Source organism: Solanum stenotomum, chromosome 4 (assembly GCF_019186545.1).
Source record: "Solanum stenotomum isolate F172 chromosome 4, ASM1918654v1, whole genome shotgun sequence".
NCBI classification, from domain to species: Eukaryota; Viridiplantae; Streptophyta; class Magnoliopsida; order Solanales; family Solanaceae; genus Solanum; species Solanum stenotomum.
The window spans coordinates 33068994-33091668 of record NC_064285.1 but is presented as its reverse complement, the minus strand read 5'-3'; the positions used below and the strand labels follow the sequence as shown (position 1 = coordinate 33091668).

Below are 22675 nucleotides of genomic sequence, written 5' to 3'. Positions count from 1 at the left end.
TCAACCTAAAGCACAACATTCGAGATGAAAAGAGAAAGAGGTTCAGGAACATCTGCCCTTACAACAGATTCCCAGGCCACCTCCTCATTTCCTCAAAGGCTTAAAAACAAAGCTGAAGATGGAAAGTTTACAAAATTCATCACCATACTGAAACAACTTTTAGTAAACATTCCATTGGTTGAAGCCCTAGAGCAGATGCCAGGATATGCCAAGTTCATGAAAGACTTGGTCACCAAGAAAAGAGCGGTAAGTCATGATTTCTCTAACGATGTCCATCATTGTAGTGCGATTGCTACCAGATATCTGGTGCAGCAAAAAGAGGATCCAGGTGCATTAACAATACCATGTACCATTGGGTTAATCAAGTTTGCAAAAGCTTTATGTGATCTGGGAGCTAGCATAAATCTGATGCCTTTACCCATTTATAAAAAGTTAGGTTTGGGAGTACCAAAACCTACATCAATGAGGTTGATGATGGCTGATAGGTCAGTAAAGAGGCCAGTGGGCATCATGTGTGATGTACTGGTAAAGGTGGACACTTTCATCTTTCCATCTGATTTAGTGATTCTGGATTGCGAAGTAGATTTTGAGGTTCCCATAATTTTGGGAAGACCCTTTTTGGCCACAGAAAGAGCTTTAGTGGATATTGAGAGAGGAGAGTTGAAGTTCAGACTCAACACATATGAGGTATGGTTCAACAGTTGCTGGTCAATGAAACAGCCACGAGATATGAATGTGATATCTGCAATAGAGATGGTCACTGATGAAGACATGAGGGTACCTATAGAAGAGAGAATGGTTGTTGAAACATTAACAGCAGTACTGATGAACTTTGATGTGGATTTTCTGTCTAACTATATAGAAACCGTGAATGCCTTGCAGGGTATGGGAGCACATTCGTATGCACCAAAGAAATTGGACTTGGACTTGAAAAACAGGCCAAGTCCTCCAGCGAAACCATCCATTGAGGAGGCACCAGTGTTAGAGCTGAAACAGTTACCCAATCACCTTAGGTATGTATTCTTGGGTACTAATAACACTTTACCTATGATATTAGCTGCAAATTTGAATGAAGAGCAGGTACAAGAGGTGATCAAGGTGCTAAAAAATACAAAAGAGCCATTGGATGGACCATTACTGATATAATTGGGATACCTCCAGGTATTTGCACACATAAGATTCAGCTCGAGGAAGACTGCAGCCCGATTATTGAACACCTATTGAGGTTGAACCCACCTATGCAAGAGGTGGTTAAAAAAAATAATCAAATGGTTAGATGTTGGGGTGGTCTACCCTATATCTGATAGCCATTGGGTCAGTCCAGTGCAATGTGTGCCTAAAAATGGAGGCATGACTGTGGTAGTGAATGCCAAGAATGAATTAGTCCCGCAGAGACCGGTCACTGGATGGGGAGTGTGCATGGATTCCAGGAAGATGAACAAGTGGACTTTGAGGGATTATTTCCCCATGCCTTTCATGGACCAGATGCTTTACATGTTGGCAGGTAAAGGATGGTAATGTTTCAAAGATGGATACTCTGGCTACAACCAGCTATCAATTGCACCTGAAGATCAGGAAAAGACCAGCTTCACATGTCCTTATGGCACATTTGCATTTAAACGCATGCCATTTGGACTATGTAATGCACCAGCCACATTTCAAAGGTGTATGATGTCCATCTTTACAGACATGGTTGAGGACACTCTAGAGGTATTTATGGATGACTTCTCTGTAGTAGGCAATACTTTTGATGACTGTTTGTTGAATCGTAGCAGGTCTTTACAGAGATGTGAGGAAGCCAACTTAGTGCTAAATTGGGAGAAGTGCCACTTTATGGTAAAATAGGGCATAGTCCTTGGACACAAGGTGTCACAGAAAGGAATTGAGGTCTACAAGGCTAAGATTGAGGTGATTGAAAAATTACCTCCGCCAATCTGTGTGAAGGGTGTTCGAAGCTTCCTAGGACACGTTGGATTCTATAGGCGTTTCATCAAAGACTTCTCAAAAATTGCACATCCCATGTGCAAGCATTTAGAGAAGGAGGTAAAATTTGTCTTTGATGAGATATGGCTGCTTTTGAATGCCTAAAAGAGTAACTGATTTCAGCACCAATGATTATTGGCCCAGACTGGGCGGAGCCATTTGTGGTGATGTGTGATTCCAGTGGGATTGCGTTAGGAGTTGTGTTGGGACAAAAGCGCAACAAGATGTTCCATCCGATTTACTATGGTAGTAAGTTGTTAAATGGGGCACAGCGAAACTACACAGTCACTGAACAAGAACTATTGGCTGTAGTGTATACTTCTAAAAAGTTCAGAGCTTATCTTCTGGGCACGAAAGTGATAGTTCACACTGACCATGTTGCTTTGAGACATCTTATGGCAAAGAAAGATGCCAAGCCTAGGCTGATCAGATGGGTATTGCTTCTTCAAGAGTTTGACTTCTAAGTGAAAGACAGGAGAGATTGTGAGAACCAGGTAGCTGATCACCTGTCTAGGTTGGAAGCTGCAAAGAAGGAAGAACTTGAGCTCGAGATAGATGACACATTCCCGGATGAACAGGTATTAGCTGCTACTCTTGACCTTATTCCTTTGTTTGTTGACTATGCTAATTTTCTGGTCAATGACTTAATGCCCGAGGGACTAACATATCAACAAAGGAAAAAGGTTCATGCATGATGTAGACAAGTACTTTTGGGATGAACCATATTTGTATATGGTGTGTGCTGACCATATAATTAGACGATGTGTTTCGGAAGCCGAAATGTTGCATATCTTGGAGGCCTGTCACTCATCTCTAGTTGGTGGTCATCATGGTGGTGCTCGAACAGCTCACAAGATACTTCATTATGGGTATTATTGGCCTACAATTCATCAAGATGCAGTGGATATAGTAAGGAGCTTTGATGTGTGCCAGCGGCAAGGATCCATCTCTCGGTGCCATGAGTAACCCATGAAACCTATTCTAGAGGTGGAATTATTTGATGTCTGGGGTATTGACTTCATAGGTCCCTTTGTGAGTTCATATGGGAAGAAATATATATACTGGTGGCTGTGTACTATGTGTCCAAATGGGTTGAAGCTATTGCATTACCTGAGAATGATGGAAAGAGTGTCGCTGGGTTGTTGAAAAAGAACATCTTCTCAAGGTTTGGAACACCCAGAGCCATTATCAGTGATAATGGGTCTCACTTCTGCAACAAAGTCTTTAGTACACTTCTGACCAAGTATGGAGTAAAACAGCACAAGGTGGCAACACCTTATCACCCACAGACGAGTGGTCAAGTGGAAGTTTCCAACAGGTAAATTAAAACAATCTTGGCAAAGACTTTGAATGCCAACAGGACAGATTGGGCACGGAAGCTAGATGATACCCTATGGGCATATTAGACATCTTTCAAGACACCTATTGGTATGTCTCCATATCAGTTGGTGTTTGGAAAGGCGTGTCATCTACCAATTGAGCTTGAGCATAGAGTACTCTGGGCATTGAAGAAGCTGAATCTAAATTGGAGCGAAACCGCAAACTTGAGGCTAGATCAGATCAATGAGATGAATGAGTTCCATCTGAAGGCCTATGAGAGGGTTGCACTGTATAAGGAGAGGATGAATCTATATCATGACAAGAATTTTGAAAAAAAGGAGCTTTACTCCTGGTGACTTGATGTTACTTTTCAACTCCAGACTGCATCTGTTTCCAGGAAAACTGAAGTCTAAATGGTCTGGATCCTTTAAATTCACACAGGTTTTTCAATATGGTGCTATTGATTTGGAAAATGAGAAAGGCGAGAGGTTCAAAGCTAATGGTCAGCGAATCAAGGCGCATTTGGGTGCTCCTGAGGATGTGAAAATTGTGGAGGAATGTAAACTTGATGAAGTCTGAGTAATCAAGTAACCTGCGTCGTGCCGCGACGTTAAATTGTGTGCTGCTTGGGAGGCAACCCAAGATGTAATTATATTAGGTATATTTTCGTTTTTCTTATTTTTCTTTATTTTTATAGAGTCACTATGTTCTGAAGTGTGTAGGAGAGAATAAAGGGAAAATGTAAGAAATTGGTCCAGACTGAAAGTCACGGTCAGGACCACAAACTGTAGAGATTTTCACGGGAACTATCACAATTTGTCAAATTGAGGACTGAATTTGGAAGCTACTGGAAATTCCACAAGTAGGGTTCATGGAGGGGTTCACGTCCGTCATGTATTATACGAGCCGTTTAACATCTCGTGAACATCAGGTACAATGGGTCCCAGAAGAAAGAATGCTAACAAACCTGCTCCTGTCGCCGCTTCACAATCAGAGGGTCATGGCAACTCCGAAGCGAGTAGGTCTGAGGTGCAAATAAATGTTACACCTGAAGATCACTTGTCTCGGGCTACTAGATCATTGGCTAGGAGAGCTATTCTCCACGACTCTCCTCTTCAATCTGAAGAGAGAGGTAGTACTTTCGAGAATAGGGAAAACTCGGGAAGTCCAACTGATACTGCTACTGGTAAATAATCTGCCGATGACTCGGGGGACAGTGCTAAATCTGACAGTGATTCTCAGGCCAACACAAGTACTTCTCCACCTGTGGCTACCACAGAAGCTGAAACTAGGGTACGAAAGGAAACAATTAATAGACAGGATAAGGAGGAAATCACCGATGATGATACCATTGTGATGTATGTGAACGCTCAGGAACCTAACTCTGCATTTAGACCACAATTGATTGCTTGTTATCGCTCCATGTGGACTGTCAACAGATCTAAAAAGTTCTTCGACAATGATATTTTTAATAAAACTAGGGGCTTCAACAATCGAGCAATTATGCCTGAGACTAGGGTGGTGGTAGCTGATGTCAAGGCATTCTCGGACATCTATCGGATATTTCAGCTCCATCAGTTCGATTGGATGGACAATGCACCTGGTGAATACTCTAGCCACCTGACAAGAGAATTTTATTCCTCTTATGCAGCTACATTGATGAATTTTGCTGTGGATACAGAGACCACGAAGCGTGGACAGAAAGACATGGCTAGCACCTGGGGTCCACTCAACTCAATCATACTTAGGGGCAAATCAATAGATATTTCTTAGTTGTCGATTAACAGAATGTTGTACCGCCCAGAATACTCTACACCCGTTTCAGTTGGCCTTTTTGAGGGCAAACACCATGAGGTCACCAGTGATGCTACAATGGAAGATCAGACTTCTCGAGAAAGGGTTTTACGCTGGATTGCGAAGCAAATTTCCATAGATTGAGAAAATGTAGGTTGGGTCACCACAAATCCAATACTTATCACTAAAGCTTCGCTATCTTTCCCGGCCAAGGTTTGGTAGGCTATTGTTTGAGCACAATTGAGACCGACAGCTAATGATAACACTTTGTCCCCTTCCCTGGCCTCGTTAGTAGCATATCTTCTGGTAGGTTACCCAGTCAATGCAGGAAGGATAATAGCAATCGAGATGAGAGACAGGGCACTAAATGAGAGAGATGCACTTCCTTTTCCCTGTCTGATAGGGAAATTATGCCGAGGAGCGAATATTCCTCCGAATAGCCTAGTTGATAGATGGGGTGAAGCATTCAAACTAACCCAGGTTTCAAAGATCAAATATGCGTACTCAAATTCCTAAGCTGGCGAAAAGTCAGCGCAGGTGCCCACTCCAGTCATGCCAGAGTCATTGTTGCAAATTCTAAGTCAGGCACCCTCCACTCAAACACTAGATGATCTTTAGGGAGCACCCCTTACAAGTAAATCCGGCAAAAGAAAACACATAACTCGAGAACTTAATGAGGAGACCCCTACTGACCCCACTAGAGAGGCAAGAAGGCAAGAAAAGAGAGCTCGTAGAGCAACAAGAGGGAAGCTAGGGAGAAGGAAGCCCTTGACCAGCTATAGTGAGATGCAACCTTAGTTGGATCTTCTGGTAGTGGTGAACCTGCTTCGACTAATGAAGACCACACTGATGATGTCCCGAGACCTCAGAGTGCACCCATTGATAGGGGTGCCAATGTTGATATAACGACCGGCGTCTAGAGTGCCGCAGGTATGACCCCTCCTCTTAGCCTGTGTATTTGATTGTTTTATCTCGACTTTGAGGACAAAGTCATTTTTATTTGGGGAGAGGGTGGTCAGCAGCCGTCTATAACGGTTATCTCTTTATAATACTGTGTTGGGTGTTTTATGTATTGAGTTGTGCAACAGCTACTCTGTGAATATTGAGGACCCGAACATGAGTTTGATTGTTACGATCTTTAGATGACATCTTAGATACTGATATATTGAAAATGGCTAATCTGACCAATTAATTGGTGAACCAAGCAACTAAAATAATGCAATCCTCTGTAGTATGTGAGTAAGTTTTGATTGAAGTCTAACACTAGGAGCAGAAACTAGAACTTGCGTAAGTAGTCTTGCTTGAATCTGAAAATAACCGGATAGGAAAGGATCAGTAGGCCATTTTTGTTAAACCAGTAAAAAGCCAAAAATAAAGGAACCAAATGAAAAGCTTATCACTTGAACCCAATTTGAGCCTTAAAGCAGTCATTGTTCCTACCCAGTATATATCAAATCCTTGCTTCTCTGAAGGTACACGATATCACAACTCAGGCCAAAAGCCTAAGTTGAGGGTGATTGCAATTCCAATAGAAAAAAAATATATATAGTAAGAGCTATTGGGTCGTGCTGAAATAAAGAAAAGGAGAGAATCACCCAGAAAAGAGTTTGTGAAAACGAAACTTTGGAAACCAAGGAATTAGTCACTCACGAAACCGAATATCCATTCCCTAACCCCGAGCCTATGTTACAAGCAAATAAAGTCCTACAGTGATCCTATTCTGGGTCTTTGAAAGAGAAAGTGTAGAAAGCAAGGGCAAGCTTATGGTAGTTTGTTGTTAGTGTTAGAAATTTATTGAGAATGTGAGAGTAGTACTCAGTCCCTAACATTATGAGCGAGGGACTTCTTTGGTGTGAGGACACAGTGGTTGCGTTTGAATGTAGATTTTGTGAGCTGATAATTTGCAGGTATAAGCATGATTGACTATGAGTAATGAGATGTCATGTATTGATCCTTACATGTTAGATTCAGAGTTTTGGGGACACAAATTATACTTGAATTAGTTGTTAGGTAGCGTCATAAATCTGGAAATGAATTGAGGGCTGATTTTATTTATTTGTTTTCTCATCACTTAAGGACAAGTAATGGTTCTAAGTTAAGGGTGTTGATATGCCGCGAAATCATAGTACATTTGATGCTTCATAACTATGAACTAACACTGGAATTAAGTGATATTTCGGGATTATTTTATGGGTTTGTTAATTGTGTAGGCAGAATCTGGGTTTTACAGAAAAAGAAGCAGAACTGATGTCAACCAAGTGAAGTTCATGGCCAATGTAACGAGTCGTTAACTTCATAACGATTCGTGGTTGAGCTCGTGAAAGTGGGGCAGAACTGGGCCCTGAAAAGATGAAAAGCAAGAACAACCAAGTGAAGATCACGGAGGGGCATATGGGCCGTTGTTATTTCCACGGACCGTGGTACCTACCGTGAAGTTGAACCAGTATAAAAGCAGGAAATAGTTGAAAGAAGGTTTGAAAACAAAGTGAAGACCACAGGTGACTTCACGGGCCGTGGTACTCGCTACGGACCGTGGTGTCTCTCGTGGTACATTTTTCAGTGACCATGTTTGAAGACCCACTCTGGGGAAGATCCAAGGCAAGACCATAGAGGGCTTCACGGTTTGTGAATCTCTTGATGGATCGTGGTAGTGGCCATGATAAGGCCCAACAACTCAGTCCTAACTTGATTAGGACTCATTTTAAACATTCTATTTAGAATTACTTTAGGTCATTTTGGATTTTATTATTCCTTATCTAACGTTACACAACGAGGAACAGAGAAAAACTTGAGTTTTAGATTTTGGATTCAGATTATTGTCATCGGTGGGACAGTGTTCCTTTCAATCTTGAGAAATCTTGAGATTATCAAGTGGTTGTTGATTTACCGATTATTTTTGTAAGTAATTCGTAATATGTTTTCATTATCTATTATTGATTCTTTGCATAAGAACATGAGTGGCTAAACGTCATGACTGGTTGTGTGGGATCTATGATGATATTCTAGTTGCGATTCCATAAAATTAGAAAAAAAGGCAATCTTTGTTTACAACTTGTAATTTACAGCTTTCATTATCATTTTAGGCTATTGAGCGAACGCGTTAGACAGGCCTGTATCTGGTGTTTTTCGAGAGAAAAACATCAGTTGGGAAAAAGCTAAACTAAGTTTACGAATTGGAGTTAAAAGTCGGATTTCGAGAGAAGGGATCTTTAACACCGTATTAAATTAAGTGAAGTCCTATATCGATAACACTCAAAGTTCGAGGGAATTAGAGTGGATATTATCTAATTAGGCTGAGAAGTGTTAGATTTATTTAAATCGCAAAGAGTCTGTAAACATTGATTGACTTGACACTCAAATTACGGAAGAGCGTTATAATCGACGTCAGAGTGAACACAAAACCTGGTTTCTTTAGCTTGATTGAATCAACTTACAACGAGATTTTTTTGTGAACCGTGTAACTAAGTTTTGACTGGAACTACTTGCTGATAGAATACTTTTCAATTAAACCCAATTTTACTTTCCTTGTTAATTGTTTAGGAAATTGTAACGACAATTGAGTAAATGCGATAGTGAAACTTTATCTGAAAAGAAATTTTCTGTGGGATCAACCTCAACTCTAGTTGAGTTCTGTAAATTGACAACGACTGTTTACACTCCTTACTTGGAGTGTAAGTTTGGACGTATCATTAGTACAAGAATGCACTAAGTATGATAACCATGAAAAAACATGCTTTTAAAAGGGACATTTAGTTGGAAACCATGCATCATGCCTTTTTAGAGAACTTCAACAACATTTAGTACAATAGGAACAATATTAACCACATAAATCATCATACACGTGGAAACCATTCATAATAGCACATAGAGCCACTTATGACATTTTAGGCACATTCAATGCATACAATTTATTACCTTCTTCTTTGTCTTAACTCCTTTCCTCAAGCAACCCTTAGGGAATACTTGGTGCAATGTATCACCTTAAGGTTACCAAGGGTGAACTTACATATAGCCTTCATCAATCCAACCACATATATTCATAGATTCATAAGCACACCATAAGACATAGTCTTAACATAGGAACCATCACCTAAGACAACCCCCAATTAACACTAGTGCAATGTGCAAGTAGGCACATCATATTCAACAAGTCATAACATCTTCATTTAACATTAGACATAAGACCAACATAGTTCATAACACCATATAAGGACTCATTCGTTTACTACATCATTAGTCATAACCCATTTAGTTCATATCACAGGTAAACCACTCTCACAACCCCTTCACAAGCTCACCTGTGCAATGTACACATGGAGTCCCATACCCCCACATATACTAAGAAAATCCATTAAGAAGTCATAAGTGTAATTCACATGCATAATCATACTTCATGTCTTGACATAAGTAAAGTCAACCCTAACATGCATTAATATTAACATACATGGACCACAATCTTCATTATATAAAGAGCCTAATCATAACCTCCCTTAGAGTCCACTTGTGCAATGCATAAGTAGGGTCCATATTCCTACCTACACGAAGTAACTCTTCCAGAAATCATGACTAGAATTCATATTCTTATCTTAGTTCATTTCTTAACTTTCAGGAGACATTTCCATAACCGACATAGACCATGTGAGCTACATGGAATCCAGTGTTCTACTCCCACACCAAAAAGAGAGGGTACTACTTGCCAAGGTAGGACCTACATACACAATAGCTATCTAGTCGATCCACTATGCTAATACCTACGGGGGATCATAGTTATGGAACAAGGAGATTACTACAAGAAACCTTGACTTGCTAGGCGTGGAGGTTTCCATCTCATGAGACAACATCTATGTTGGGAACCCGGACTTGCTAAACGTGAAGGTCCTCTTGTGGGAAGCCGGACTAGCTAAACGTGAAGCCCCCACTCTCATTTTTTATGTTCACTCGGTGCTAAGCTCCAACTCCCGTTTTTATCATCTTTAAGCCTTTATTTAACATTAGTTCATAAAATAGGCTTTTGGGACTTAATCCCTCATATAATATAGCTCAAAGGTTTCTAAGATGAGAATGACCTTTCATCATAGAACTTACATTATGTGAGAATGACCTTTCACATAATCATACCATACTCATAACATAGTCTAGTTTAGAGTACAATTGAGGAAACCTTTAAAGAGACTCACTTTCACTAGATTATCATAAACCTTATTCATTCATTCATGTGTGTGTACATATGTGAGAAAGCCTTCCACATAAACCCCTTGATGCAACACATATTCATACCCTGCTAATCATATACTTTGAATGCATAATAAGATGTAAGGGTGCATATAAGAGTTAACCTTTCAATAGACACCATAACATATCATTTTCATAGCTATACATGTAGAGTGTGTGTGCGCATATTGGTCCTCATAGTGACATAATAGCCACAACATTGATATTGAGTGCACTTCCCTTCTAGGGATCACAACACATTCACAACGTCCCCAAATCATGAGCAATTCACATATAAAGCCTTTACGGATTCTAAACTACACACCCACACTTCATCATAGGAGACAAGGACACATTCAACATTGAATAGGTACTCCTAACATGTCTATGATCACAGATTCATATAGGGGTCATATAGGTAGGGGTCATTCCACAATGGTACTTAACATAATCAATCATGTAGACCACACCTTATCCCTAACATTATCATTCGTATTGTACTCCTCATCATCAACACAGTTTAAACATTATGCTAGCATTGAGGATTTCGTACATAATCTTCATAGCACAACTTCATAAACATATGCATCATAATCATCAATTCACTTCACATCTATTGCCTTCAAGGCCATGATCTCAACATGCATAGATAGACATAAACAATGCCACCATAAGTGGACCAACCAGAAAACATCAATTCTCATATTATAGACTAGAAGTAAGGTCAACTTACCAATTCTCCAAGCCATGATCCACTACAAGAAAAACAGTTATTTAAGACCAACGCTTAGAGACGAGCTAGTAATCCCTTTTCTAATGATATATGTATTGGGACAAGATTATATTTTGGTCCTTATTTATATATTTTATAGGGAAGACACTAAATCCTGTCCCTAAAGAACTTATTAACTTGTCCCAAATTGTAATTGAAGGAATTAGCGGGAATTACTTCAACCCAAATTAAATACTGAAGTATTAAAAAAATAAACTTTTGTTTTCACCAAATTTTAGGCGCTAAAGTTTTTTTTAATGAAGCCAAAAAAGGCAAAGTCCCGCTATTTTTTTCAGAAAAGTAAATGACGGAAAAGGAATTGGAAAAGTCTTTCTAAATATGGTCGCAACTTGACCTAGCTCTCTTCAAATCAGTAACGCCTGATCAAAGAAGGATTATTGCTTCGACTCTACCCCAATCTCAACACCAGTGAATTTTCGTGCATAGCAGCGTTGTCTTTTTCATTGTGTAGTTGTTGCGCATAGCTGCGAAAAATAGAATTCCAGGTTTGTTTCCTCTTCTAAATCGAGTTGTTGTTTCTTCCATTAATTGATTAATGACTCTTATGTTATTCATGTTAGTCTTCTTCTTCTTCCTCTTTTCTAACATTAAATAGGTCAAAAGTTTCATAATATGCTCTGTTTTATTCCTTACAATCAGTGAAAGATTATTGGGTTGAGCTTTCTAATAGTTGACTCGATTTTGCCAGTGAATTTTCATAGCAGATTTTTCTTCTTCATTGTGTAGTTGCTGCTTAGCTGCGAAAAAAGGAATTTCAGGTTTGTTCCTCTTCTAAATCGAGCTTCTTGGTTCTTCCATAAATTGTATTGATGGAGTTTTGTTGTTGTTTTATTCAAGTTAGTCATTTTCTTCTTCCTCTTTTCTAACATTAATAGGTTAAAAGTTCCATAATCTGCGATGTTTTCTTACTTGTCAGTAAAAGATTAATGGGTCGAGCATTCTAATAGTTGACTCGATTTGTGAAGTGTATTATGAGCCTGAAGATTAATATTTTATAAAGTGCTCATGATGCGAAACTTGGTAGTCTTTTTGGGTTTGAAATCACCAGATGACATGAAGTAATTACATAGTTTATGATGAGGAGTTTTTCTATACCACCAGTTAATGTAATGATCACTTGTTTGTTGATCATTAGTATTGGACAAGGAATTGTTTCAAAAACAAATTATAAGGAGTAAATAATTGAACTAATACTTTGGCAGTGTTTTTTTTAAGTACAAACATGCACAGAGCTCTTATTGAACTGTTAAAAATCTCTCCATCTGATAATATAATCAAAATACGAGAAGCGGCTAAACAGAAAGTACAGGAAGAATGACACTACCTATCATGAGTTCAAAGTTCAAAACAGAATTCTGAATGAAGATCAACATTTGCATTTCCAATTTCATAGCCGTCTGAAATGGCTGCTTGAGTTGTACAATTATAGGCCTTAATTTCCTTGTTGACATGGTGCAACAAAGTGGCTTTGGCTTTCTATTTTCTTGGGCTGACTTTTTAGCAACACATACATTTAACTCATTGTTTTGTCTGGACCTATGTTAGGAAAGCTTACCCAGAATTTTTGGAGCAGAAAATTCAACACTTTTCCTTCAATTGCAGCTAGGCTTCACTGTACTTTAACTTCATCATCCAAGTTGCCTACTTCTGTAATTTATCATTTTTGCACCACTTGGAAGTATTGTCTAATGGAGAAATATTGTTAGTGACTAGTCATATAGTCGATTTCAACTTGTTTTGGACTTACGCTTACTTAAAGAGCATCTAGTTCTAAGATTTTATCATTTATGTATGTCCAAACTTGTTTGATCTAATAGAATGACTTTTTTGTATCTAAACTAATACCAATCCATTTCATGAATAAACTGTGAAAAAATAACTAACCAAAGGCAGGTAGATGGAGAACATGAGAAATAGAAACTTGCGCTTTCTATCAAGTGTTATTTTGGAGTAGTTACAGGGTAAATTTGCTGACAGAAATCTTAGAATGAAAGAAGAGTACAATTGCTGAAATATCATCTACAACTATCCCTCTCCTCTTACATTTCCAAGCACGAACAACACATTGAACAATATGCTGTGCTGTTTTTGCAGTATCCGGAATTTCAGATACAATTTCTGCAGCCTCTTCATTCGATATAACATCCCATACCTGCATTTAAGAAACTACACTTTAGTAGTCATCAAGGAAATTACATTTAAAATGGAGAAAAAACTACATTCCCAGATTTTCTCATGTTCATTTACATGAAGAAAAAAAATATACTGATCATGAAAACGATCGGATTTTCTCATGTTCATTTACAGGAAGAAAAAAAATACTGATCATGAAAATGATCAGATTTTCTACCATTCTCTATTAGCGTGTAATCTGGGCCTTTTGCTATATTGCAAAAATGAAGCAGTCCAGATAAATGGTTCTACAAAAAACAGTTAACGCGCAAAGTATTATCCATCTTTATTTGACCACAGACGTGACTAATAAAAACTGACCTCCACATCAGAAAACAATATCCTCATCTTTCTGTAAAGCATGGGACAGTAAGTTATGGGCTGAACCAAGCGAAATACCTCTCTTTAAATAAATATCTTTAGCAGCCTTCTCCACTGCATATAGCCTTGCAACGGCCATCTGTTACTCTACCTCCCTCTTCTTGTAACCTCGTATCTTCTTCAAACGGATGAAGTCCTCCCTTTCCAAATCATCAAGTTCCCACTTTATGTAAAGAACTATAAGCAAGTAGTTTTTTTTAGTAACAAACAACTATTTAGATAATCTTATGTCGTAATATATACTATTTTGTGTATTTAGTTGCTCCAATCTTTGGTAGGCTCAAAGAAAAATCATGTTTCAGGAACTAACATCTTTGCTAGAAGTAAAGTTATAATCGTTTATAATTCTTAGTGACATCTATCCTTAGATTTCAACCCTATTGTGTTTATCTGATGGTAACAAGTTGTTTGCATCTTAGATTTTTTGTTATTCTTTATCTTTTAAAAAGTTTTTTTATGTCCTCTTAAAGGTTATGGCACCTAGTAAGCAGTGGATGCAACTTGTTGATAATCGTCTCGATGAAATCTATTTGATCGGCGTGCAAAAGTTTTTGAATAATGCTTTTCAAAAAACAGGAGAAGAACATGAAATACGATGTCCATGTGTCAAATGTTACAATACAACTTTAGGAACTCGTAAAACAGTTGAGACACATTTGCAAATACATGGAATAATTCGCAATTATACTTTTTGGTATCACCATGGAGAACGTTTGGGTGAGCCATTATCAGAATCAGAACATGAAGATGAAGATGAAAATGTTATAGAAGAATGTGAGAGTGAAGATGAAGTAGAAGAACTATTGAGAGATTTATATCCTAATCTTGATGGAGGAACTACACATACTGGTTGTGATGACTTTCTTGAAGAGGAACCAAATGTTGAAGCAAGAAAGTTTTACAGCCTATTAAAGGATTTTGAGTGTCCATTATACAAAAATTCAAAAGCTTCAAAGCTTTCCACTTTGATCAAATTGCTTCATATAAAAAGTATGGGTCATTGGAGTAATGCATCATTTACAATGCTATTGAAAATGTTGAAAGAGGAGTTATTGCCTGATGGTGCCAATTTGCTAAATTCATATTATGAGGCAAAGAAGATAATTCAAGAACTTGGTCTTTCATACAAGAAGATCGATGCTTGTACTAATGATTGCATGTTATACTGGAAGGATGATAGCTTACTTGATTCTTGCAAGGTTTGTGGTGCGACGAGATGGAAAATAAATACACATAGTGGGGAAACAAGGAATAAAAAAGGTAAAAAGATAGCATCAAAGAGTTTACGATATTTTCCCTTAAAGCCTAGACTTCAGAGATTGTTTATGTCTACCAAGACATCTACTCTGATGACATGGCATAAGGATAAAAGAGTGGATGATGGAATAATGAGGCACCCGGCTGATTCAATGGCATGAAAGTCATTTGATGAACTTCATCCTTCATTTGCGGTGGAGCCTCGAAATGTTCGACTTGGACTTGCTAGTGATGGATTTCAACCATTCCGGAATTCAAAAACCTCACGTAGCATTTGGCCTGTAGTTCTTATCCCTTATAATTTACCACCTTGGTTGTGCATGAAGCAAGAAAAATTTATTTTGTCAATGCTTATTCCGGGTCCAAATGGTCCAGGAGATGCAATTGATACATATCTTCAGCCTTTAATAGAGGAATGGAAGGAGTTGTGGGAAGTTGGTATTGAGACCTATGATGCATCAACTAAGCAAAATTTTAAGTTGCATGCTTCTTTATTATGGACCATCAATGACTTTCCAGCATATGAAAATTTATCGGGATGGAGTACGAAAGGAAAATTGGCATGCCCATGTTTCAATAAAGACACTTCCTCAATTCGATTAACTAAGGGTAAGAAACAGTGTTTTATGGGTCATCGGCGTTATCTTTCTCAGAATCACAAATGGCGAAGTGAGAAGGGGTCATTTGATGGTATAGTGGAGAAAAGGCCTCCACCAAAAGTGTGTTCCGGTATTGAGATATTTAATCAAGTGCAAGATCTTGAAGGGTTACAATTATCAAAAGATCCTAAGATAAGAAAGAACATATCACATGAAAACCGAATGGATAATTGGAACAAGAAAAGTATCTTTTTTGAACTTCCATATTGGAAGTGTCTCTTGTTGCGACATAATTTGGATGCTATGCATATTGAAAAAAATATATGTGATAATATCATGGGGACAATTATTAAAACAATCGAATGGTGGTTTATCTATTTTTAGTCAACCTGGAAAAACTCTAGGAGCTAAAAATCCATGTGAGCTTGAAGCAGATGAACTAGAACAAGCACATATATACATATTGAAGAACTGCGATGAAGTCTTACCGTATCTCAAGTATGGAGATTTCTTTTATATCATCTCATTATTTTTATTTCTTTTAGGTTAATCACTTTTCAGATGAGACTTATGGTTCACTTCAATTTTATAGAGAGTTTGCACAAAGTCATGAGAATGCTCGACACTTGTCTGATGCAGAATGGAGCCGACAATTTATTGCATGGTTTAAAGATAGGGTGAGCAATACATAAATATCAAAGTTTGATATTTTAATATTGTGATACTCATTCTAAAATATTAAATATTATCTTGTTGATAGGTCGCACAATTGCACAAACAAGATGATAGTCAGATCATGGAAGATCTACTCTCACTTTCACGCGGTCCCACCAAATATTCAACGCATTCTAATGGTTATGTCGTTAATGGATATAGGTTTCATGTAGAAGATTATGATAACAAGTTAAGGACTCAAAATTGTGGTGTTGTTGTATTGGGTGAGAATGACGAAGATAGTGAGAACCTTGATTACTATGGAGTTTTAAGAGATGTGATTGAGTTGCAATTTGTCATGGATAGAAGAGTGATTTTATTCCGATGTAATTGGTTTGATGTGTATGATGAAATAAAAGGAGTTAAAAAGGATGAGTATGATTTTGTGAGTGTTAATCCAAGTAGATTTTTGAAAACAAATGAGCCATTTATTTTAGCGAATCAAGCATCTCAAGTGTTTTATGCTAATGATAATTCCAACAAAGGTTGGCAAGTAGTGAGAAAGACTCAACCTCGTGATTCCTTTGAGATTGTGGAACAAATGGATGATGATATTATAGAGTTAGGAAGTCCTTCCCAAAAGAAAAGAAAAAGAACTAATGAGGTGAAGTATCTTTTATGAATTAGTATTTCATTATTCAACATTATGATGACACAATTTCTTTTATTATTACATAATTAGACATTTTCAAGTTTAATTTTTAACGTTCTGTCTCTTTTTGCAGGTTCAAGATGAAATCATTGAAGACTGAAAATGAGGTTGATTCTAATATGAAGAGTACTATCAGATATACGTTTGTTGCGCCTGGTGCTATTGGAGAGGGTCGAGGACGAGGGCTTAAATCTTTGGGTGAGAAGGGAAGTTTGACATCTAAGAGTTTATTGCCTCAATCAAGTGATCTAGTTAAGAAGTACATCAAAGAAATTGAAACAAGTAAGATATTTTGTATTTTTTCACTTTAAGGGATAGCAAAATCTTTAATTGTGTTGAGAATAAATATCTTTTCCAACAAATCCTCTTAAGTTTACTGGTGAAATCATCTCTTTCATTTATTTCTCTTATTTTCTTTTATTCTTGTAAGTTGCGTTCATTGTCGAATATTTGATCTATTTTTTTACCTCAACAAGGCTCTTCAGAAATTTTCTCATTCTTCTTTGTATTAATTGTTGAGTGCTCTGTTTGATGTAGAATATAGGAATAAGATATTAATATGTATAATTATGCTATCATGCGTACAATCTTATCTACCCTTTTACCTTCAATATGGCACGAACTGATATGTAAATTCCATGATAAAAAGTTAAATATCAGGCCAAAAAGCAGCTCTATCTCACTGTACTTAAATATCTTGTCTTTAGGAGCCCTTCGAGGTGAGTCTTTTTTTTCAGCTTCTTGCTCTCCAAAATACTGTGCTAAACTATTGGTTGCATGATTTATTTTTTTCAGGTTCTACAGGGAATGGCCAAGGACTTAAAAACTCTACCATGTCCACTAGTCAAGGAATACGAATGATGCATAAGAACTCCATGGCTCCTGAGAAAGAGAATATGCAAATTAATACTGCATCTCCTATGACTAATCAAGTTAAGAAATACACCCAAGAAGTTGAAACAAGTAAGATTTTTTCAAAAACATTATATTTTTTACAAATATACCGTGGTTTCAACTTTTTTGATAAACTTTTATATCATGTTAAGTGAGTCTAGGTGGTACAGGAAAGGGACTTGAGAAAAGAACTAGATCTTTGAGCTCCTCTTTGGGAAGTGATGAACATGAATTGGGATCTTTCAACAAGAGTGCTGTTTTAGATAATCGGCATATCCAAACTCCTTCTAAATGCACAAAATTGAGTTCTAACATGTCTTCTAATCAAGAAATGCAAAACATGAAAAAATTGGTTCTTCAGAAAGAGAATATGCAAACCAACGTTTCATTACCTCCATCTGTTGATCAAGTTATGAACCACTCTCAAACAACAGAAAAAAGGTATGATATTTTGAATTAATATGTTATTAAATTTTAATTAGTTTGATTGCTATAGTTTTTATCCAATTATGTTGTTGTAGGGTCATTTAGTCCTACAAAGGTAAGAAGAGTTCGAGGAAGCAACATGTGCAAACAAGTTGCTTCACTTGAAATTGGACAAAAGTTGAAAGTCACCTTTTACAATAATTGAACGGTTGGAACAAATAACAATCTTTTTTCGAGGCATTTGGGAAAAATTGTGCGTGATCGTAATATTTGTCCCTTGGGGGTATCATCGTGGCATGATATTAAGCAAGAAAAGTTGAATCACATGTGGGCAGCCGTTGAGGTAACAAATATACGCCTGATGTACAACTTATGATGCCTCTCTTTTTTTGAAAATAATAACTCAACTCATGTTTCAATTGTTGTAGCACAAATTTGAGAGTGTTGATATGAATGATCATCGTGATCATATCTTGGGATGGATGAATGAGTTATGGAACAAATGGAGAGGACACTTGCATGCAAAATATGTGAAGGACAAGCCTATCCAACAGTCTCTTAAGAATGTCCCAAGAGGAGTAGACAAAAAAGAATGGGAATGGTTAGTAAAGGAACATTTTGCTTCTGAAAGTTTTCAGGTACGCCTATTAAGTTAATAGTCTGCTTTTCTACTCTTTTGTACAGTTTGATTTCCCTCCTTAGCACCTAATAGACCTGGAAAAAAACCTGAGTTTGTATCCTTGATGCACCAACTAGCTAATCTATGCCTAATTTATTTTTCTTGAATCTAGGCAAGCCACATTTATCTTGTGAGTTTAGGATGCAAAGGTGAGTAAACAATTCAGTTTTTGTTCTAAAGTACAGGAAAATTGTATGAAGAAGGTGCAAATTTCACATGCCTAATTTATTTTTGTTCTATACCAATATGTTTGTGTTATAGAGCATTTCAGTTCTTGATTGCATCTTGCTATGACTAGCTCATATTGCTGACTCAAATTTGAAAATAAATTGTTTTAAGTATCCATTTGCATCAACCAATTATCATCCATTTATAAGCAACTTCCAAGAACCATTGGTTTTTCTTCTTTAAGTTCAGAATCCAAATTTCTCATATAAGAAATGACCATCTCGAAAATATTTATATCTATGATCCCAGTTTTTTTAAGTACTTGCACTAGAAGCTTACTGTGAACAAATACAGGCAAGAAGCACTAGGAATGCAGCAAATCGAGCAAAGTTAAAGATGCTTCATCATATTGGTAGCAAGCCTATTCGAGAGATTATTTATCAAAAGGTATTATCATAAAATTAGTTTTCTAAATGGAATATTTATGAGGTGTGTGTTATTTGACATGTTTGACTTTGATGTGAAGGGCGGAAAAGATGGAAATCCACCAGATTTGGCAACTATTTTCTTTGAGACTCGTAAGAAAGATAACAAGCTTGTTGAACCTGAAGCAATTGAAAAACATGTGCGTTTTGTAAATTAAATATGTTAATTGCTTAAAATTGTCATGTTTTATAATAGAAAATGTTCTTTGATATATTTTATAGGCTCAACTCGAAGAAATGGTTCAAGTAGATCCATCTCTACCTACCTTAGAGATTGTTGAAAAATGTTGTGGACCTCAAACTCGTAGCCACGTATTTGGATTTGGGGGTGGAGTAAAGGCAAAAGACTTGAAAGGTGGAACTTCCTCAAAAGCTAAATTGTTATCTGTGCTGCGTTCAACTCGAGAGGATATCAAATCCTTGAATGAAGAGAACAAATCCTTGAATGAGGAAAACAAATTCTTGACCAATCGCTTGTCTACCTTAGAAGATGCGATGAAAGAAGTAATGAAAATGAAAGAACTCTTCGTGGCTCATCAATCACATGTACCAGCTACAACATCGTCCTTTTCAACTGAATGACCACTACCTTTTCAGCTTACCAAGTTAGTAACAATATACCCAACTTTTTACTATGCTACAACATTGCTGCCAACTGCTCTGTTTTAACATTTTCTGCCCACATGTTGTTACTCCAGCTCGTCTTTTATGTTATTCACTCAGTTCGTTTGTTTCTATTTCCTTCCCAATGTTGTTTAGTTGTGGTTTCTTAAAATAGATGTTGGATTGTTGTCTATAAATATATGCAAAATTAGTGACTGCTTAGAGAATAGTTAGAGTTAAATTTGAACTCTTAATTTCTTTAAACAAAGTTGGTTAGAGGAGGAGATGAGTTGAGGAGAGGCGACGAGACAAGACGAGGTGAGGTGAGAGACTAATGCATTGCCTTCTAATAAAAATAAAAAGGCGCAACATTTAGAACATAGTACATTATTTTTTTACTCTGCTGCAATATTGCTGCCAGCTGCTCTGTTTTAACATTTTCTGCCCACATGTTGTTACTCCAGCTCGTCTTTTATGTTATTCACTCAGTCCGTTTGTTTCTATTTCCTTCCAAATGTTGTTTAGTTGTAGTTTCTTAAAATAGATGTTGGATTGTTATCTATAAATATATGCAAAATTAGTGATTGCTTAGAGAATAGTTAGAGCTAAATTTGAACTCTTAATTTCTTTAAACAAAGTTGGTTAGAGGAGGAGATGAGTTCAGGAGAGGCGACGAGACAAGACGAGGTTAGGCGAGTGACTGATGCATTGCCTTCTTTTATGTTATTCATTCAGTCTGTTTGAATCTGACTCAGCAGAAATACTGCTCTGCTGCAAAATTGCTGCCAGCTACTCTATTTTAACATTTTCTGCCAAATTATTGTTACTCCAGCTCGTCTTTTATGTTATTCATTCAGTCCATTTTAATCTGACTCAGCAGAAATACTACAGTCCACCTGGTGTATGAATCATGACCTTTGTGAATCACCTGAATTATTCTGCTGATTCAGTTTCAATTTGTAGATTAGAGATATTCCGTCGAGCCGCCATTTTCAGTCCTATTACTAGAGCTAGTAGTTCCAATGTATAACGTTGAAAACATTAATTGGAGTTACATTTGAACTCTTAATTTATTTTAAACAAGGTCAGTTAGAGGAGGAGACGAGTTGAGGTGAGGTGACGAGACAAGCCGAGATGAGTTCAGAGACTGATGCATTGCAACTGTACATATCTTTTATGTTGGCTATGTTTTTTATTTTCTACATAACTTCATAACGACACAAATTTTGTTTTGAAATTTTCTACTATGCTGCAACAATATCGCAGCCAGCTACTCTGTTTTAACGTTTTCTGTTGAGATGTTAATCTAGCTCGTCTTTTATGCTAATTCATTCCATTTGTTTCTATTATCTACCAAATGTTATTTAGTTCTAGTTCTTCAAAATAGATGTTGGATTCTTGGCTAATGTATCTCAAAGTTTTCTAATAGATTTTTCTTATTTCTTGCAGGTTTTGTTGATGTTTCTGGATATCACTTGACAAAGACTGAAATTTTAAAGTTTTCTGCCAGACTTTTGTTCATTCTTCAGTGAAGATGCAAGTTTAGAAGATGCACTAACTCATTATTAGTTTGCTATGAATGTTTTGCAAAACTTTTGATGTTATCCGAGATTTTTTGTCAAACAAATATCGAAACTAACATCATGGGATGTTAACCAATTTATCGTAATCAATCGCACTGTTATCTATATCTTCCTACCCCCTTTCACTATAAGATATTTTTTTATCCATATTTTTAGTAGTAATCATTTTGGTATTTGTTGATGAATTTAGATTTTTGTGATATTAATGTCTCTAGGAAGGTGGTCAGTTATAGAGCACAATTATTGATCGTCTATAATGGTCAATCTAGGACCAAACTTGTTGCTCGTCTCTAATATATAAGCTAGGACTAGAAATGATTCTCGTCTTTAAAGTTGTTTTAGGACCAGATTGTTTGTCATCTTTAAAACTACTCTAGGACCAGTTTGTTAAGGTCATTATAGCTATTTTAGGAACAGATTTTTGATGGTCTCTAATGCTATTTTAGGACCAGGTTACACTCGTCTCTAAAGCTCTATTAGGACTACATTGCATACCGTCACAAAAGAGGTTTAACGACATGCATTCCATGATATAAATGGTCTAATTGAGACCAGATATATAGTCACTAAAAGGATCTCACGACCAGAGTTTTGGCCTGTCTCAAAACCATTTAGGGACAAAATTTTTGAACTCGTCCTTACTTACCAGTAGCGACGGTAGCTTCTAGGACGAGTGACGACCAGGTTTTTCTAGTCTCAGTTGCTCATTTGAGACCAGATTTGAACTTTCAGGGACCAGATTTCCCTTCCTTAGAGACTCTTTTTCTTGTAGTGATATCACCATGGATCAATCCTCAACAATTCATAATCAATTGACATAGATAACAATAGGAGTCAATAATGTAATTCAATAACATAAACATGTACAATTCTATAAACAAAGGGATCAACCCATAACTTTGCCCATAAGGCCATAATTCTAAACTCATCAATATACCAACAATTCAACATGAATAAGTAT

At 37.0% G+C, this 22675-nt stretch overlaps 3 protein-coding genes and 1 pseudogene across 3 annotated transcripts; all 4 read left to right on the top strand.

The window, feature by feature from the left end:
- Positions 1-24: 24 nt before the first annotated feature.
- Positions 25-1146, top strand: LOC125861441 (uncharacterized). The gene has a single exon (XM_049541339.1). It carries the CDS (start codon positions 25-27, stop codon positions 1144-1146), a length of 1122 nt encoding a protein of 373 aa, XP_049397296.1.
- Positions 1147-3413: 2267 nt separating this feature from the next.
- Positions 3414-3882, top strand: LOC125861440 (uncharacterized). The gene is made up of 2 exons (XM_049541338.1): positions 3414-3592; positions 3684-3882. Exons 1-2 carry the CDS (start codon positions 3414-3416, stop codon positions 3880-3882), a joined length of 378 nt encoding a protein of 125 aa, XP_049397295.1.
- A 10245-nt stretch (positions 3883-14127) lies between these two features.
- Positions 14128-16721, top strand: LOC125861439 (uncharacterized). Its single transcript, XM_049541337.1, has 5 exons — positions 14128-14853; positions 15076-15630; positions 16056-16187; positions 16271-16609; positions 16710-16721. The coding sequence occupies exons 1-5, from the start codon at positions 14128-14130 to the stop codon at positions 16719-16721; spliced, it is 1764 nt and encodes a 587-aa protein (XP_049397294.1).
- Positions 16546-20110, top strand: LOC125861438 (uncharacterized; annotated as a pseudogene).
- Positions 20111-22675: the final 2565 nt, after the last annotated feature.

What these genes read in the sequence shown, in the direction of transcription:
- LOC125861441 (XM_049541339.1), top strand. Translation starts at nt 25, where the DNA reads ATGAAAAGAGAAAGAGGTTCAGGAACATCTGCCCTTACAACAGATTCC.
- LOC125861440 (XM_049541338.1), top strand. Translation starts at nt 3,414, where the DNA reads ATGTCTCCATATCAGTTGGTGTTTGGAAAGGCGTGTCATCTACCAATT. An exon ending in GCCTATGAGAGGGTTGCACT is followed by an intron (nt 3,593 to 3,683) that starts GTATAAGGAGAG and finishes TTTCAACTCCAG; the next exon opens with ACTGCATCTGTTTCCAGGAA.
- LOC125861439 (XM_049541337.1), top strand. Translation starts at nt 14,128, where the DNA reads ATGGCACCTAGTAAGCAGTGGATGCAACTTGTTGATAATCGTCTCGAT. An exon ending in GCTTACTTGATTCTTGCAAG is followed by an intron (nt 14,854 to 15,075) that starts GTTTGTGGTGCG and finishes ATGGCATGAAAG; the next exon opens with TCATTTGATGAACTTCATCC. An exon ending in AGAAAAGGCCTCCACCAAAA is followed by an intron (nt 15,631 to 16,055) that starts GTGTGTTCCGGT and finishes TATTTCTTTTAG; the next exon opens with GTTAATCACTTTTCAGATGA.